The sequence below is a fragment of the Eptatretus burgeri genome, chromosome 5, assembly GCF_056783735.1.
Source record: "Eptatretus burgeri isolate ZD-2024b chromosome 5, Ebu_testis_v1, whole genome shotgun sequence".
Taxonomy (NCBI): domain Eukaryota; kingdom Metazoa; phylum Chordata; class Myxini; order Myxiniformes; family Myxinidae; genus Eptatretus; species Eptatretus burgeri.
In genome coordinates this window covers 15,931,131-15,949,504 of record NC_140965.1, presented here as the reverse complement: position 1 = coordinate 15,949,504, position 18,374 = coordinate 15,931,131, and the positions used below count along the sequence as shown (strand labels likewise).

Genomic DNA, 18,374 nt, shown 5'->3' with positions numbered 1-18,374 from the left:
CTTCCTCTCTGATCACGCCTATCTCCTCTGCCTCCGGGGCGTGGCCTGCTCGCTCAAAACCCGGGAAGGCAGAGCTTCTGCCTGCTCGGTACACCTGCTTATTCCTCCTCATGGTTTTGGTTCGAAAGACAGGGAAAAGTCAGAGGGCAATCACATACTGGGTAACTTATCTCAATTCCCTCAGCTAATTTACACTGCACCGCCCCTCTTGTGGTGACGCATAACACTTAAGCTCACAGGTTCCCTACTTAGTCACATCAAGATGCCTCCTATACGTCCACAGACCAAGCAACTCTACAAAGTGCTATATTCCCAATTCAATTCCTCTATCTACCCCCACAATCATAACAATATGTTGTTTTTTAAAACTCATTTTTATTATATACTAGTACGTGCCCTGTGGGACATGTATTATATACTAGTAAGTGTCTGTGCATGCCCGTACGTGTGTGGCCGCACGTGCAAAAAAAAATAAAACTTTCAAACCGCGAGCCAGAAACAACAACCACACAGGCCGTTCCTTCACTCTCGCGTGCCCGTACGTGCGTGGCTGTACGTGCGTGCCTGTACGTGCAACCCCCCCCCCCCCAAAAAAAAAACAAACAAAAAAAAAAACTTTCTAACAACCACACAGGACGTTCCTTCGCTCTCGTAAACGACGACTAGATTGGGGCATTGTGTTTATCGATAAATGTGCATAAGAAATCGAGAAATTATTAGAATACAGTAAGTCATCACGATCTGGAAGTGGTGCGTGCCCGTATGGAATGTTCACATGCATTCAACGAATTATTGCTTGCAAAGAAGTAACAACTGCTGTGATGCTTACACACACAGAGTTAATTAAAATAAATATCAAGTTTACCTCACTGTCTTTGCTTGCCATGACATTCACTGCCATTGACCATTGCCACGCCTACGCCATGGTAACGAAGGCACCGATCCCCATCGTAACCGGCGGCACGTGACATCATTGTTGGCCAGCCGCGCACCAGCCTATGCAGCCACGCCTACGCAGCAACGTGTCCTTTCATTGGTTGGTAAATAAATGGCCATAACTTGGGAAGCACTTGTCTGATTAATATCAAACCTTGAAAAGACACATCCACAGGGCTCCAGCAATATACCTGGCAAGTTTTAATTAGATTGGACTAGTGGTTGTCGAGAAACAGCGGACACACACACACACACACACACACACACACACACACACACACACACACACACACACACACACACACACACACACACACACACATTGCTGGAATTATATATACTAGTACGTACCCGTAAAAAAAATAATAATAATAATGAATAAATAAACCACACAAGCCGTTTCTTCGCTCTCACGTGCCCGTACATGCGTGACCCGGAAGTTCGATATTATTCGCAGTTACGATTATTCGCAATTTACTTTTAATACCCAATTATTCACTTAGCGCCAACGTATTTTACCTTTTCGCAATGTCGTGGCAAGGAAAAAGAGAAGAGAGAGAAAAAATTTACTTCCTGGTTCAGAGCATACCAGCACTCTGATGTTCCCGAAATTTATACACCGTCTAATATGAAAACGATCATAACTTGGGCCATTGTGTTTATCTATAAATGCGCATAAGAAATCGAGAAATTATTAGAATACACGAAGTCATCACTCTCCGGAAGTCCGTACGTTGTAACCCGTAATGGGGAACGTGGCTGAGGTTCCCTTCCACCATCGGCCACGCCCACGCAACAACGTGTCTTGCCATTGGTTTGGTAAATAAATGGCCATAACTTGGGAAGCACTTGTCCGATTAATATCAAACCTTGAAAAGGCACATCCTCAGGTCCCCAGCAATATACCTGGCAAGTTTCAATTAGATTGGACCAGAGGTTGTCGTGAAACAGCGGACACACACACACACACACACACACACACACACACACACACACACACACACACACACACACACACACACACACACACACACACACACACACACACACACACAGAGATTGCTGGAAAAAATACATATATATATATATATATATATATATATATATATATATATATATATATATATATATATATATATATATATACATACACACACACACACACACACACACACACACACACACACACACACACACACACACACACACACACACACACACACACACACACACACACACACACACACACACACACATACATACACACATTTTCAAGGTCATATAATGTATTGTTTGTTTGTTTGTGTTTCTCGTCTAATTACTTATTTAGTGAGGAAAGTTTTTTTGACAGCATGACCTCTGCTGCAATATTGTAATTGATGATGTGATGTATAGTGTTTTTATTTTACAGAGGTAGCGTTTTTATTTCCATCTCATATTATCTTGAGGGTATTTACAGGTCCAACCCAAAGTGTAAGCTGGCACTAAGGTTGTAGTGAGCCAGCTGGGTTTTTCTGGACTGTGAATCCCTGCCTGAATGTTGTTTTGTTTTTTTTCCTTTTCTTTTTTCCTTAAAGCTCCACAGAATGCGGGAAAAAAATTTGATGTGATTATATTGATTTAAAAAAAATATAAACAAAGAACTGAACTTGGTTTTTAATTCCATTTCTTTTGAAGGTGTCAACGTCAAAAAAAAAAAAGACCAGGCAGCAGTCGGATCCCCTGTAATGACGTCATTGGACTAATTGCTCGGAGTGATGCAATCATTTCTCAATATGTTCCATTGCTGTCATTTGCAAATGAGATCAAGTCTGGGTGGAAATAGCAATGATGGAATTTAAATAAAACAATTTGCTTTTATCATTAAAATGTATCGAATATGGATATTATTATTATTATTATTATTATTATTATTATTATTATTATTATTATTAATTACTTGCACCTTTAAATAAAGGGTTCATGGAAAAAGTAATTTTTGAATAGCCCCTTTTCCGCAGCTGTTCTGTCCATTTTCTTATTTTCCATGACATTAGAATTATCTCTAATCTTCGTGGGGATTGCGTCGGCTTTCAATCCCTTCAATTTACTCATCCCAAACTGGTAATACAGGCCGGTATTGTACGAATCATCTTTCAAAATGGGTGCTCCAAATGACTCTTAAAAAAGTTAGGCCATGCCACTTTCCTTTGGTCGGTTTAACTTTGGCCGTCCAAATTTTCCTCGCAGTTGGATTTTTGAGAAAACGTGCACACTCGCACCTCCTTTTGGTTGTATTGTTACAATCAGCAACAATGCATCTAGCTGGCTTTGTCAGTACTTTTTCAGAGCATATCCTGGAGATGACGTCATGGATCACGTGATAATGACGAAATCGCATCACCGTGTTTTGGAGTGGGGGGGGGGGTGCCAATCGAGCATACAAGGACACCAAAAAAACAATAAAATGTTTGTTTCAAGATTTCAAGAAAAAAAAACAAAGCAATGATTAAGTGTTAAGTGAAGCCATATTTATTCATCAAACCAAACATGAATTTCTCATTCTGTGGAGCTGTAAGGGATGGTGTATAGATTTCTGTCACCATTTCTTGAGGTGCAGCCCCACATATATATATATTTTTTTTTAAACCCTCTCCACCCCCTAAATAGCAATGTTGCACATTAACTCTGATGGAGTTGCTTCCAAGTTCAGTCATTGAGCCACCCTCCAATATAATGTCGGTGTGTTGCAGTGTTGTGACACATACAAACACCCTTATGTGGAATTTTAAAATGGTGCTTTGAGCGTTGAGACTGTGGTGATGGTGTGGATGTAACTTATGTTACAGGTGACTTCCTGGGTGGTGATGCTTACTGGGCAGCCGGATTACATCTTTACACGCCTCTACCTTTCGGCCCAGGCCGATCGGGCTTTGGTGACATATTCCGAACGCATCTCTTCATAAATGCGGGGAACTTGTGCAGTCTTGATTACGGTACGTGGTGCAAACTCAGAGGGGAAGGGAGGGCCACATGGAGGAATGTTATTTTGTTTGGAGGTTCAGTAGTTTTGGAGGTTTCGCTTCAGAGATGTGATATTTATCATTTAATAATGATAAAGTGCCAGTCGTGATATGATGGGTAGTTTGGAAAAATGTTCGACATCGTTTACGTTTGGATTTCATCATGATAGTTGAAGTGATAGTGATAGTGCGGGAGCTTTGATAATGATAATGATCGTGTTAGTGATATCATGATAGGTTTGATGAACCAACCCAGCAGGAAGCTGTTACTTTTTTGCAGACATTGTCGATAACAGATCCATTTGTCATGAAAATCGTATGGAGGGCTTGCTTTTTCATTCATTCATTCATTCATTCATTTTTCATTTCATTTATCTTAATTTCTTCATTTTCTACATCCACACTTGCTTTTTCATCCCTCATTGTTGCCTTTTCCTTGTCCCTCTATAGTCTATACCCACCCCATCCTTTCCTCCTCCTCCTCCTCTCTCTCTCTCTCTCTCTCTCTCTCTCTCTCTCTCTCTCTCTCTCTCTCTAAACCCCCACCAACAGCACAAACCCCTTGTACATTCCCACCACCAACTTCCTTTCTTTCAGTCATTTCCTCATTCCGTTAGAACCTCTCACCACATCCGTCCTCCGCCTTGCTTTTCCTTTAAAACACATTTTAACCTTTCCTTTCCCCATCCTCATGCCCATGCAACTTCTTGCCAACCCTTATTCCTCTGCCACAGTCTCGGCATTTGGCTCCAGCTTCCACTGGTTTCTACATCGAAAAGAAAACAACAATTTTAAACCAGGCTTCTTTTACCCCCTGGCACCAGCTCTGCCCATCATCCCATGACTCTTTCTTCTCACTAGCAATAAAGTACAAATAATAAAAATAATAACTAAGAGCTCCCCCTTATAAGGAAATTGAACACAGTCAGCCAATTGCCTCAAAGCCTGCACTATAATTGCCAACCTATGGTTGTTTGTCCATGCTCTAGCCTTTATAAATACTAAGCATCAAGCAAGGAAGCAGCACGAAACCATTATGTCACCGAGTCTGGTATAATGGGTCGAGCACCCATGCTAACATTATATTTAAAAGCATATTTTTAATGTTTTTAAATAAAATGTTAGATGGTGGTTTTAATTTGACCACAGGTTTTTGTTTTTGTTTTTATTTTTTAGCCCCCGTTGGACTTGGTCCGAAACAGGGGCTTATGGATTTGGTCTCGATTTTCGTGGCCGTGTGTGCGTCCGCAACCATATCCCTGATTGAGATGTATGGACCGACTTTATTCCTACTTGTCACAAAGGCAACACATGATGGTATACATGTGCACATCATTTTGTGTCGCAGTGCGATCAAAGATGGCCGACTAGCGGCCATTTTATTTGTTTTTAAAAAAAACCCCAGTGTGAAACACGTCCTCAACCATTTCTCGGGCATGCATCTACCAATGTTGTTCAAACTTGGCACCCAGATAATTAATTATTGCTTACATAAGCACGTCATATTGTTTTGAGGTCAGATCCAAGATGGCCGACTGGCAGCCATTTGGTTACTTCAACGTGTCCCCAGCCATTTCTTGGATTTGCATGGTCCGATATTGTTCAACCGTGGCACACGCACATAACACCATGGCGTACACTTGCACCTCATTGCATTTTGCGATCTGATCAAAGGTGGCTGACTGGTAGACTGGCGGCCATTTTAGTTTTAAAAAGCCCGATGTTGAACATGTCCTCAACCATTAATTGGACATGCATTTACCGATGTTGTTCAAACTTGGCACCCAGATAAAGAATGATGGCTTGCATATGCGTCTTTTTTTTCTGTTTTTTGTTTTTTGTCCAGATCAGATCTAAGATGGCTGACTGGTGGCCATTTTGTCACTTAAATGTGTCCCCAACCATTTCTGCAACATGCATGGTCCCATTTTGTTCAAACTTGGCACAAGCACAGTACATGATGACATACATGTGCTCCTCACTTTATTTTGCGATCTGATCAAAGATGGCCGACTGGTAGACTGGCGGCCATTTTAGTTGTTCATAAATATGGGCTAGCCGATTTACTCCATTTTGGAAAATTATTCAAACAACGGGGGCTATGACATTTTGTCTTTTTTGTGTTTTTTTTTGTTTTACTTGTTTTAACCTAATTTTTTTCAGGATTATATTAGATTGTCCTGATTCAGAATTAGAGTTTCGGAATTTGTTAGTTGTGGACATGTGGTCAGTCTACATCCTTCATGTGCAGGATCAGATGCGCAGGAAAAAGGATTCTGGTGTTGAGCTTTGAACATGTCTGTGGAAACTGTTACCTCGCACATGCAAAGCAAAAAGTGGGGTTATGCAATTGGTTCATGTCCGTCTGTCTTAATAGTTTATGATCGAGGAACAATTTCTAATCAAATGTTACATTTAAACACAAATCGGAGTATGAATAGGAAGACGAGTCTCGTTTTACCTTACCCTGTGTCTGAATTCACCCCGATCACACATGCACAGAGAGGAGTAAGCTAATATTTGAATGCGTCCACTGACGAAGTCTCTGGAGGTATTATGTTTTCGGGTTGTCCGTAAGTATGTATGTCCATGCCAATTACCCTCGCCAGAGGAGAGGTTATTGCATTTTGGTCTGTTTGTTTGTCTGTGTCTGTCTGGTTGGTTGTGTTTGCACAGAACGTGAGTATGGTTTTTTTTTTAATCTGCAACCACTTGTCAGATTGATACAAAATTTTCACCATCGGAGTGACTACTCATGTAGAATGTTGAAATGATAATTATAATGTCATAGGTCACGTGGTGTGGCAGCCATGTTGGGGAAAAAAAAGGAAAAACTTTGGACCTCTGTATCAAGGAAAAAATGATAACTTGGCACATGGCAAGTACTCCGCATGGGGAATAAGTATGATTTTTGTATGATGTCAAAGGTGCCTTTGTTATGATGTCATAATTGCATACAAAGAATGCTACATCCCATCAGTATGAAAATTTTTGAGGGTCATCTTGGTCGACAAAAATAAATTGATGACATCATCGGTCACATGTTTTGGCAGTCATATTTAAAATAAATAAATAAATAAAACCTTCAAAAATCTTCTCTGAAAAGGCTGAACAGATTGAGGTGAAACGTTACAGCTATGACCACCTATCCATGAGGAATAAAACATTCACACTTATGATGTCATAGGTCACATGATTTGGCAGCGATATTGAATTTACCCTAAAACGTTAAAAAAAAATTCCATAATGGCTGGACAGAGTGAGGGAAGACTTCACACACATATTTTCCAAGCCTTTTGGATAACAAGGTGTCCATGAATATAATTGATATGTCACATGGTCTGGCAGCCATATTAATATTACATTGAATGGAAATCTTTTTTAAAAAATTATTTCTGTTGAACCACTTCATCGATCGACGTAAAACTTCACAATTATGATCTAGTAGAGATGGGAATATACATTTTACATTTCAACCTGATCAGACACATGGTCTCCCATCCAGAATTATTATTTTATATTTTTTGATCTGGGTCGTTTTTTTATTTTTAATAAGGCTCACTTTGTGCACCTGGGTGGGTTTGAGAGTAGAGGAGTTGCAGCTGAAACCTGAATCCTATGCAGGTTCCTCCTGATGGCTTAATCTTTGCTTTTTGCTTGTTTGGGTTCCTTCTGATTACTCCAATGCAGGAGTCTACCTCCAGTATTTGGTCTTCCATTTGATTTGAATTGAATTTATTTTAATCCCATTCTGAATTAAAATGAATAATAATAAATGCCATGGGTCAGGGTCAAGTGTCCGATCAAAGCGGGACATCTTGGTACCCGGTCATCACTGCCGGCAGTTATCAAGTGGCAGTTCGAGTTATGTCTATTGTTAATTACGTAACACACCGGTACACAAACACCACACAAAATAAGTCCTGGTGAGGGTCTGCAACCTCTGATTGCTCTTTTTCTTGTTGCTAATGCATTGAGTTGTGATGTGACCATCCAGTTTAAGTAGAAATGGTGGAGTCCTTCCCAGAAATTTCAGCATGGTGATAACCTTATTACTAGCAGTCAGTCATGTACCATAGTGAGCAGGAACCAAGAAGCCTTTTAATATTATTTGAACCTGGAAATGTAACTTCTAGTTTATAATCCCATCATAATTGGAGGTTCCCCATGCCTAACGAGATTTGGAAAACGATGACCTGCCATCACCATTTATACCTCAATTAATCTCCATGTTCCTCTCCATCTCCATATAAATCCAATCCACTCAACTGTGCTTCCCGTGTGCAGGTGAGGGGTTACGTGGACATGTCTCTCGCCTCGGCAGTTGTCTGCGTTGGGCATATGGGGCCGGCGTGGTTTTGCGGCTCGGAAACATTGCCCGGCTGGAACTAAATTACTGCTTTCCTACCGGAGTCCAGCTTGGAGACCGGTGAGTATGTATGTGGTTTTGAGGACCAAACATGTCAGTGGAGGTGGGGGGGAGGTGGATGTTGTTGAGGGGAGGGAGAAATCCAAAATGACATTTCTGCAAACAAAAACGATTTCCCTATTTTTATGGAATTGATCTCATATGCAGCCCCAGTTAATGCACTCTCAGCCATTTAAAAAAAAAACAACTGAACCTGTAGAATTGATCATGTAATTGTTCCAGCGTTCATTCCAAGGGCCTTTTTGGCTTGAGGAATGTACAGAACAGCTTATTGCAAATGTCCACGTAACGTAATTGCTTCACGCAATAATAGTTCAATACGTGCAAACCCCCCTGAGGTTTTTGGAGATGACACCAGGCATTCTGAGGAAATTTTAAACACCAGTGTATGGATCATCCAAAAAAAACACACTGATTACATTCTTTAACAATCCATCACAATACCATATCTACCAGAAAATGAGAGGAATCAAATCATTGGACACCTTCAAGCAGAGTCTTCCATTAGGCCTGTCTCACGGCTATTTCATGTGACGATAGGAACTGTTTATGACATCAGAAGATATCAAGCCACTGGATCAACAACAGATGTCCCAAGAAGTGGACTTCCCTGGATAACGACTTCCGGTCAGGACTGAAACATTCAAACGACCCATCGACGCAATCGGTTTCAAACTGCCCAGAGCACGACAAATACTCGCTGGACCTCGCAGGATAAGTGTCAAACATCGTCTTCAGGCATCTCGATCATGCAGGGATTTGTGCTCATTGTCCTGTTCTCAACATTCAACACTTGCACCGTGACACATCCAAGCATGCTTGCAGTGGTCAAATCGGCACGGCTGATGGATATGGAGGCATTGGGCAAGTGTTGTGTGCAGCGATAAATGAATGTTTCTCTGTGAAAGGCATGGTGGCCTTGCATGGGTCAATAGAAGACGTAATAAGTGACCTGCCACGGTCTGTGTCCAGGAAGCTGCAAATTTTGGATGTGGATGCGTCATGATGTTGGATGGTATTGCTGAAACCTTTTTGCACCAACCTGATCTGTATCCATGGCAATTTTACAGCAGATCGATATATTAAAGAGATCTTACAGCAACATGTACGTAATTTAGCCTTCAACAACATGGCTCTGGCATATCATTGATCGTCGCATTTGAACCCTGCCAAGACAGCCACAGACACTCTGACCTGGACAGGAGCTGATTCGGGCATGGAATTCCATTCCTCAGGCTCATATTTGAGCACCCATGTGGGTTAATGTGATGATACAATGCAGTGATCGCTGCCGAGGTTGGACATATCCAGCATAGAAGTTGTTACTTCCACTTTGGATCTCATTATGAAAACATTCGCCACAACGCAGCATTACGTGATTACGTCACAATGAAAATGAAATGTAATTGTTCAACATTTATCTCCATTAGGGATTTGCACCCCATCTGTGTCCCATGATGTCACATGAATAAATCGCATCAAAAACTAGGACATTCGGTAGAGCGCATACCTCCACCACCCAATGCCTGATCCACGAGAACATATCGGGCCCAATAAATTTTGGAAACATCATCCCGTGTATCGTTTTGGCCCTATCTCTCAACGATGAAGAATCACTTTATAAATTAAAAAAATTCTCGTATTCGAATCTTCACCAAAATCGAATCAATTCGTCCTTGTCACACACCCAACATGTCCACCTAACCAGGTTTCATCCGAATCCGACTACAACTTTTTTGAGATATCATGATGTATATCATTTTTAACCCAAGCTCTCAACGGTGAAGAATCACTTAAGAAATTCTAGTATCCGGATCCTTAGCCAGATCTTCAGTAAAATCAAATCCATTCATCCTTGTCACACAACCAACATGCCCACCAAATTTCTTCCAAATCTAACCACAACTTTTTTGAGATATCCTGCACACAAACAAGAAAGATGTTGTGCATAGCACGATACTTGCGAAATACATAAAACAAATTTGACCTTAAAAAATAATTGGTGGTTGAATTCAATGACCAAATGTGCTAATCCTCTTCAAATTTCATGTCTGTTGGATGAAAATTGACAATTTTAGACATCTAGCTTATGTCGACTTTTCGGACCGAGTATGGTGACTTCAAAAGTAATTGGTGGTTGAATTCAGTAACCTGATATGCAAGTCCCTCTTGAAATTTCAAGCCAATGGGATGAACATCGAGGATCTTAGAAATTCCACGGAAGTTGTTGACCTTTGGCCTATGTTGACCTTTTGGTATCTGTTGACCTCGAGAATAATTGACTGGTTGAATTCAGGGACCTTCTATTCAAATTGCAAGTCAATTGGATGAAAATTGAGGATTTTAGAAACTGTACATAAGTTGTTGACCTTTGGCCTATGTTGACCTCAAAAATAATTGGTGGTTGAATTCACTGATATGAGGTGCAAATCCTCTTCAAATTTCCACTCGATCAGATTAAAATTGACGATTTTAGAAGTTTGATAAAGTTGTTGACTTTTGGCCTTTGTTGACCGTTTGACCTCAAGTAATAGGCTTATTGCTTATGACCCACTCATTTCATGAAGTTTCATGAAGATCGGTTTAAAAATGTGACCTGCAGGCTATCGACAAATAAATAAACAAGCCAGTATGCTGCGATGGGTCGCCGAGCAGGACTGTTAGTATTGCGACACTTTTACCGCTGACCTCGTGGAGAGAGGTCATTATGCAAATGAGAAAACTTGTACTACTCATCTGGGAGTATTCACGTGCAAAAATTTGTTTGGATCGGTTTAGCCGTTTTGCCGGTAGGGGGACTTGAATAGACATTTTGACTGAAAAATGCACTTATTGACCTTTGACCCCTGAACTAATCGAGATAGGTCATTATGCAAACGAGCAAAGTTGTAGTACTCATTACGGTCTATAAGCATGTAAAGTTTCATTCGATTCAGTTCAATTGTCTTGGAGCTAGTGTAATTTGAAGTTTCAGCAGGAATGCTCAATGGCCCTCGGACACTGAAGTTGAGAGGGTTGCCATTTGGAAACTATAAGATATAGAGCAAAATGGATGTCATATAGCGGATAGGGAATCACCTTAAGATTATGCATATCAAATCTCATCAAGTTCCATCTACTGATAACTACTCGGTATCCATTTGAATGAAAAGTACCGAAAATGCGGTTTGAAATCGGAAATCCCCAAAGTTCGAGGGGGTGCTGTGGGTGAACAAAGATCTAAATTGAAAATCCAGCTCGATCGTTTGTGCACAATGTATTCCAGACGATTAGTGTGAATTTTCATGACCATCCGACCATAACCCGAGGAGGAGTAGCATTTGGCGTGAAGGCACCTCCAGCTCTCGCATATTATCGATTTTTGCACTAGTTGACCTTTGACCCCTGACCGAAGCGAAATCGGTCAATATGTCCTGAGGCAAAGTTGTAGTACTCATTGATTACCATGAACCTGCAAAGATTCATTCGTATCGATGCACTCGCCTGGTCGCTAGGGGGCCTTCAATTTTCGCCAATTTTCACGCATACCCTAATTGTAGGGGGCGCTGCGGGTAAAGTATTCCATATATCACAAAAACCGGAATATATTTGATAGAGCATCACCTGTAGATCTTTCGTGCCAAATTTCATAACCCTACATGGGATAATGGCTTTCGGAATTGATTTCGCGTGAACGGTACCAATTTTGAAGGTTTTTCGGTTGTTGCTAGGGAACCAAAGTGTCCCTAGCAACCATCACAATTCCCAAAGCACTAGGTCATAAGGTGTACCTACCACCCGAGTTTGGTCAAAATCCGCCCACGTTTACTACCAATTATGCTGATGACACACGAACAAACATCCAAACAGACAGACAGAATTACTGACAATAAGGGTCACCTATTTTGGCGACCCAACTAACAGACAGACAGAATAACACGTTACCAACCAATGTACTTGAAAAAAAAATTCTTCGATTTTTGCAAGTAATAAACAGAAGGGTGAAAGCACAACCTCCTTCCACCTTTGGTAGCAGAGGTAACAATCACGTGTTCATGTGCTATGTTGACGAGTACACATCATTTCAGAATCGAAGATACCTTTCCAAGGAGGCTGAGGGAGGAGAGGGTGTTTATATATTTATTATAATCGATTTTAAATGTTGACCAATTTGTCTCACCTTTACTGGGCTTTCATTTGGGGTTTATTTCCCCTTTAATAACCAAGCTGTTTAGTTGTGTTTCTGCACAGTTTAGGAGCCAACTAGGAATAATTGAGTCTCTGCTATTTCGAAAGACCGTACTTATTTTCAGTCGTATTTAATTTGCGACCCCAGGGTAGCAGGTCCTTTTATGCACACCGTGAAGTTTCACAGTGCCGTGCAGTTTTCATTCGAGATTCTAGAAATAAACTGCTCCAACGGCCAAGCCTTCTTTGGTCATTTTATTATTTTAAACGATGACCTTAAGGCTCATGGAGAAGCTTGCACATATCGCATGCAGGACAAGGACATCAGGAGACACGAATGTGCTTTAGCATCAATTACAAGCTGTGATGCTAAAATCTTCGGTTAAAATGTGCACCAAACAATCTGGAAGTGAAACGGGAAACGAGCCAAGCCAAATATTATATATTGGTCTGTTTTTCAGAATCTGCGATGGGGTGCAGTTTGGAGCTGGAATTCGCTTCCTGTAAACATCCTAAGAGCGTCCTGGAAGCCACAACACGGCACGGTCTGCTACTGGCACGCGGCTGCTATTTCCCCTCTGTCCTCGGCTCTAACATGCCTTCCTCTTTCCTCGCTTCTAACTCCCGAACCCCCCAACCCCTTCCCCACGCACTGCCGGTCTCGTGTGCAGTGGCCCTTGTTTTACCCTCATCTCACCATCTGTCACAAATACTTGCCTTACTTTGTTTGTCGACTTCCAAAGCTGCCTTTCAGGAAGTGAAGGGACGCGGGTCCCACCTTGCTCCCCCTCCCCGATCCCCCCTCACTCTATCGCTTTTCTCACAAACAGGAAAATGCATGTGCCAGTTTCCTGGATGTGTGAATACTCGAAAACTGAAAAGTTATTCGCTGTCTAAAGCAGCTCCTCATGCTCAGACACAGAACCCGCTTTCACCATTAAACTCTCACTGGATGATTTTGTGACTTCAGTCGCAAAGCCCTTTATTCATGAGCCATTTCCATTTGCTTTACCAGGATAATCCATGATCCACAATGGCTTGTTTATACTGCACTCAAATGGCTGTGCTGACTAAACTGGTTCACTTTAGGATACTTTTCTGATCTTGAGCAAGACCCTTTGCTCTACCAATACGATGAACATTGTGTGTAAAATGTACATTTGCAGATTAGACGTTTGTCGAACCTGGGCCCCTCCAGTAAAAGCTTCAAATCTCCTCGTACAGAAATCGATTAACGATCACTTACATACATCGGAAAGGACGTGGTCACCTGGAGTCATTAACAGCTCGAACCTTCAGGACTTGAATGTCGTCGGATCAATTAACTGAACCATTCACTCTGCACCAAGTGTTGATTTGTTTGACTTATCCAACATTTGTTTTCACAAGCATAGAAATAAGCTTCTGCAAAACCTCGTGAGTATTTGGTTTGTTTTCCACAACTTGTGCAGCTCATGTGAATTGAGTTGGCCCGGTTACCTGGGAATGGTAAATGCTACAGCCAGCCTAGCATAGAGTGTAAATGCGTCATGAGAGTCTGTCTTCAAGTTAGTCTAAGCAACTCAAGAGCACGATTTGTACTTTGCTTATCCAAGTACTTTATCTGTTGTCTCCATCTCTTTTGTCTTGAAGAATTTAAGTTATTAGGCCTTTGAAATCGCTGAAAAAAATTGTCTGAGTCGATAGACGTGGTAGCAATATATTTACTTCAATATAAACTCTGTACAGACCCTTCTGTAATGAAATAAATGTGTTAATACAAATTTCATTTTACAGCATTAAATCATTCCATTGATTTACAAAGTCAAAATGACGATTACTGGAGGCTCATCCTGGCTCATTCATCCCGGTCCATCACAGGCTCAACTGAGTACTCACTTTTCATCCAATCTCTCTGCCTTACTCATTCTCTTTGCATCGCTGGTTCAATTTACTCTCCTGAAGCCTGCTGTTAATGGGCCAAACACAGAATACTCCTTTAGAAACAGATAACAGAATTACCAACTAAAATCACTGCTCACCATTCACAGGAGTAAGAGGCAGTCACGTGCTCACAGACTAAAATTAGGCTCTTAATGAAACGAACAAGTGCATCCAGTTTGCTCGATCATGCAGACATGTCACGACTGTACGAGTACCCTAAATATCAGACTCAGCCTTCCATGAAGATGTTTGTTCAAATTTGTCCAGCTGTGAGACCTGCTTGACATTAAAACAATAGCAGCTTCTAAAATCCATTTTGTTTCAAAGTTGTGATTATTTATTTATTTATTTTAATCCAAAAGCCAACTAATGAATGACAAATGCAAAACTAAATAGAAGGACACTCGGGAGAGCGCATACCTCTGCCAAGCTGATTAGTTTACGTTTTGTATCCCACCGATAGGCTGTATCTGGATTCGGGCCTGAACTAAAATTTCATCAGCTTGTTCTTGTCACCTAACCAACTCGTCCACCAAGTGTTGTCCGAATCTGTCCATAACTTTTGGAGATATCCTGTTCACAAAAAGACAGACAGGGGTGAAAACGTAACCGCCATCCACCTTCCGTGGCGGAGGTACATTTGAAAATAAGAACTGAACATAAATTGAGGATAAACGAACACATGTTCTAGTGTGAAAAAAGGATAACACCAGGATCGGCTCTGGTACGACGAAGCAAAGTTATTTTTTTGAATTTGCCTTGCAGCTTGTAGTGTAATGAGTAACAGGGTGGGTTCTGGGATTAGCACTTTGGGTGGGATTGTTGTGAGCAGCACGAGAAGACTTTCTGACATTTGCCCTTCACGTTGAACGCTCACAGCCAGACAGACTACTTGATGCCTGTCAAGATGTCACCACACGACCTCCGTTTTGTAGATCTGCATCTCGGATTCGCAGAGCTCCATGTGATAGAGACGATCTCCTTTGCATTGCAGAATCTCCTCTGGACTCTTCAGAAATCTGGTGAGGGGAAGAGCATGTAAATAACCTCTTTAAGCTTGGTGAGAGAGGAGAATTAACATGAAGATTCTTAAGTGGGGCAGTTGTTAGAAATGGACCTGAAGCAGTGGAACAAGGTTCACTGTGATGCTGTGGAGTCATTTTTCCGTCAATGTACAATAGAACCGTACTCGATCGCATGGTTGTGCTCTACCCCACTGCAGGATCAGTTGAAATGTGGTGTAGGTGTAATAGAAACCAATGAAAATGATAAGAATTGGGTTCCATGCATTCCCACACATTTCCATAAAACGATGTAATTGGTGGTTTTCTACAATATAAATATTGTTGCGGGAACTGTTAGGTGGGGGTGTGGGATGTGGGTAACAGGTGTAAGGGCCGTGTCACACCTTGATGTTTTAGCCAGCGTATGGCAACGTATCAAAATGTATGTAAAATGCTGGCGTACGCTGAACTATTGATGTTTTTTTCAGTTTTGGGCGTATTCATAACGAATTCGACGTATGCATAACGTATTAGTAACTTACACAGAACGTTTCGATAACTTATAGATAACTTATACCAACGAATGCTTAGCGTGTTGTCGGTGTTCACAACTTATGCCCAACGATAGTCTAACTTATGCATAGCGCGCAGCAGCGTATCGCCGACGATCACGTGGCATAGCCTATTAAAAGGCTGCCGCTCAACGATTCAAATCATAACCGCACTAGACATCGAAGTGTCAACATCACCGTCATGCCCTGTCACACCTTGACGTTTTGGACAGCGTATGCCGACGTATGAAAAATTTGACGAATACGCTGCACACGTCGAATACGTTATGGGTAAGTTTTGTATACGTTAAGAGCACGCTGACGCCGAGCTCGTCGACAAATTTTAAGCATGCTCAAAGCGTATGACTCACACGTTCCACATACGCTGGCCATAAGTTGTAGGCACGTTATGCGATCGTTGGCACACGTTACTTGTAAGTTACTCATAAGTCAAAACACGTCGAGGTAATGTTTAGCGTACCCGAAACTTATTTCTAACCTATGAGTAACGTGCTTTGAACCTATGTGTAACGTATCTCCAACGCATATTGACGTATGTAGACGTATTTGACGTCTTCCGGACGACCACAGAACTTACTGAACGTGTTACTAACTTACAGCTACCGTATAATGGCGTATTGGCAGCGTTTAGGGGAATTGGTATATAAAAATGGGGTTCACAGGAGGAACTCGTCAGTGTTCCAGACTCCATGGTGAGTCGATGTTCATGTCAGTAGTAGTAGTAGTAGGTGAGCGTGTCAGTAGTAGTAGTAGTAGAAGGTGAGCGTGATGGGGAGGGTGTGGGTGATGATGGATCCTCCTTGCGTCCACGGCCATGGCCAGGAGACTTATTTGCAGCATATTTCGAAGTTTTCTTCGGCATGACGGTGATGTTGACACTTCGATGTCTAGTGCGGTTATGGTTTGAATCGTCGATCGGCAGCCTTTTAAAATAGGCTACGCCACATGATCGTCGGCGATACGCTGCCGCGCTATGCATAAGTTAGACTATAGTTGGGCATAGGTTGTGAACGCTGACAACACGCTAAGCATTCGTTGGTATAAGTTATCTATAAGTTATCGAAACGTTCTGTGTACGTTACTAATACGTTATGCATACGTCCAACTCGTTATGAATACGCCCAAAACTGAAAAAAAAATCAATACTTCAGCGTACGCCAGCGTTTAACATACATTTTGATACATTGCCATACGCTGGCGAAAACGTCAAGGTGTGACAAGGCCCTCATAGGTTAGAAATAAGTTTTGGGTACGCTAAACATTACCTAGACGCGTTTCGACTTATGAGTAACTTACAAGTAACGTGTGTTGACGTGTGTCAATCGCATAACATGCCTACAACTTATGGCCAGCGTATGCGGAACGTGTGAGTCATACGCTGGCATACGTCAAAAAAATTTGAGCATGCTTAAAATTTGTCGACGAGCTCGGTGTACTACGACGTATCCCAGCGTGCTTCAGCGTGCTCTTAACGTATACAAAACCTACCCACAACGTATTCGATGTGTGCCAGCGTTTTAGACAAAATTTTCATACGTCGCCATATGCTAGCTAAATCGTCAAGGTGTGACGGGGCCTTTAAGTAGACTAGTTATGCCATCAATAAACATTTAGCGCAAATGTGGTATCTATATAAAATGCTTCGAAGTTTGTTCGGGAAGTGATAACTGTAGCCCCTCCCCACCATCATGTCTCAAAGATTCCCATTGTTGCCCCTTCATTAAGCCATTAAATAGTTCCGACCGTAATCTATGTTTGTATGTTTCTTTAAAGTGAAAATTCCTTGGGAGCCAATGAGCCACAGTAGTGAGGTAATGAAAAGCCGAGGGGCTTGGACAGCAGAGGGTGAGGACCTCAGCTCAGAACGGATAGTGAATTCGGAGAGCTGAGCGAAAGAGGACGGCGAGCAGTTCGGGAGCAGGACAGTTGAGAGAAGCATCCCACGGAGCCCAGCAAGTTTGATGTGGCAGACAAATGAGAAAGGAAAAAAGCGATGCCTTACAAGCGTATATGTGCCAGAGGCTAAGGAGTCGGATGCTGACCAGCAGACACGGCTCTCTCCTGCCAAGGACTCTCTCTGTCTCTCTGTCTCTGTCTCCCCGTCTATCCGTCTGTCTCCCTGTCTGTCTCCCCGTCTCCCTGTCTGTCTCTCCGTCTCCCTGTCTGTCTCTCCGTCCGTCTCTCTCTCTCTCTCTCTCTCTCTCTCTCTCTCTCTCTCTCTCTCTCTCTCTCTCTCTCTCTCTCTCTCTCTCTCTCTCTCTCTCTCTCTTTCTCTTTCTCTTTCTCTTTCTCTTTCTCTTTCTCTTTCTCTTTCTCTTTCTCTTTCTCTTTCTCTTTCTCT

At 41.9% G+C, this 18,374-nt stretch overlaps 2 protein-coding genes across 2 annotated transcripts in view; one reads left to right on the top strand and one right to left on the bottom strand.

The window, feature by feature from the left end:
• The window catches only part of SAMM50 (SAMM50 sorting and assembly machinery component), a 76,657-nt gene extending 62,355 nt beyond the window's left edge, over window positions 1-14,302 (top strand). Inside the window, exons 13-15 of the mRNA XM_085880826.1 lie at window positions 3,765-3,911; window positions 8,226-8,367; window positions 12,996-14,302. Of these exons, the coding sequence (XP_085736952.1) occupies window positions 3,765-3,911; window positions 8,226-8,367; window positions 12,996-13,041 (335 nt within the window). The 3' untranslated portion in view covers window positions 13,042-14,302. The remainder of the gene's footprint in view (window positions 1-3,764; window positions 3,912-8,225; window positions 8,368-12,995) is intronic.
• Window positions 14,220-18,374, bottom strand: part of LOC147025921 (transcription factor ETV7-like) — a 38,100-nt gene continuing 33,945 nt past the window's right edge. The window contains exon 9 of the mRNA XM_085883557.1: window positions 14,220-15,476. Within this exon, the coding sequence (XP_085739683.1) occupies window positions 15,368-15,476 (109 nt within the window). The 3' untranslated portion in view covers window positions 14,220-15,367. The remainder of the gene's footprint in view (window positions 15,477-18,374) is intronic.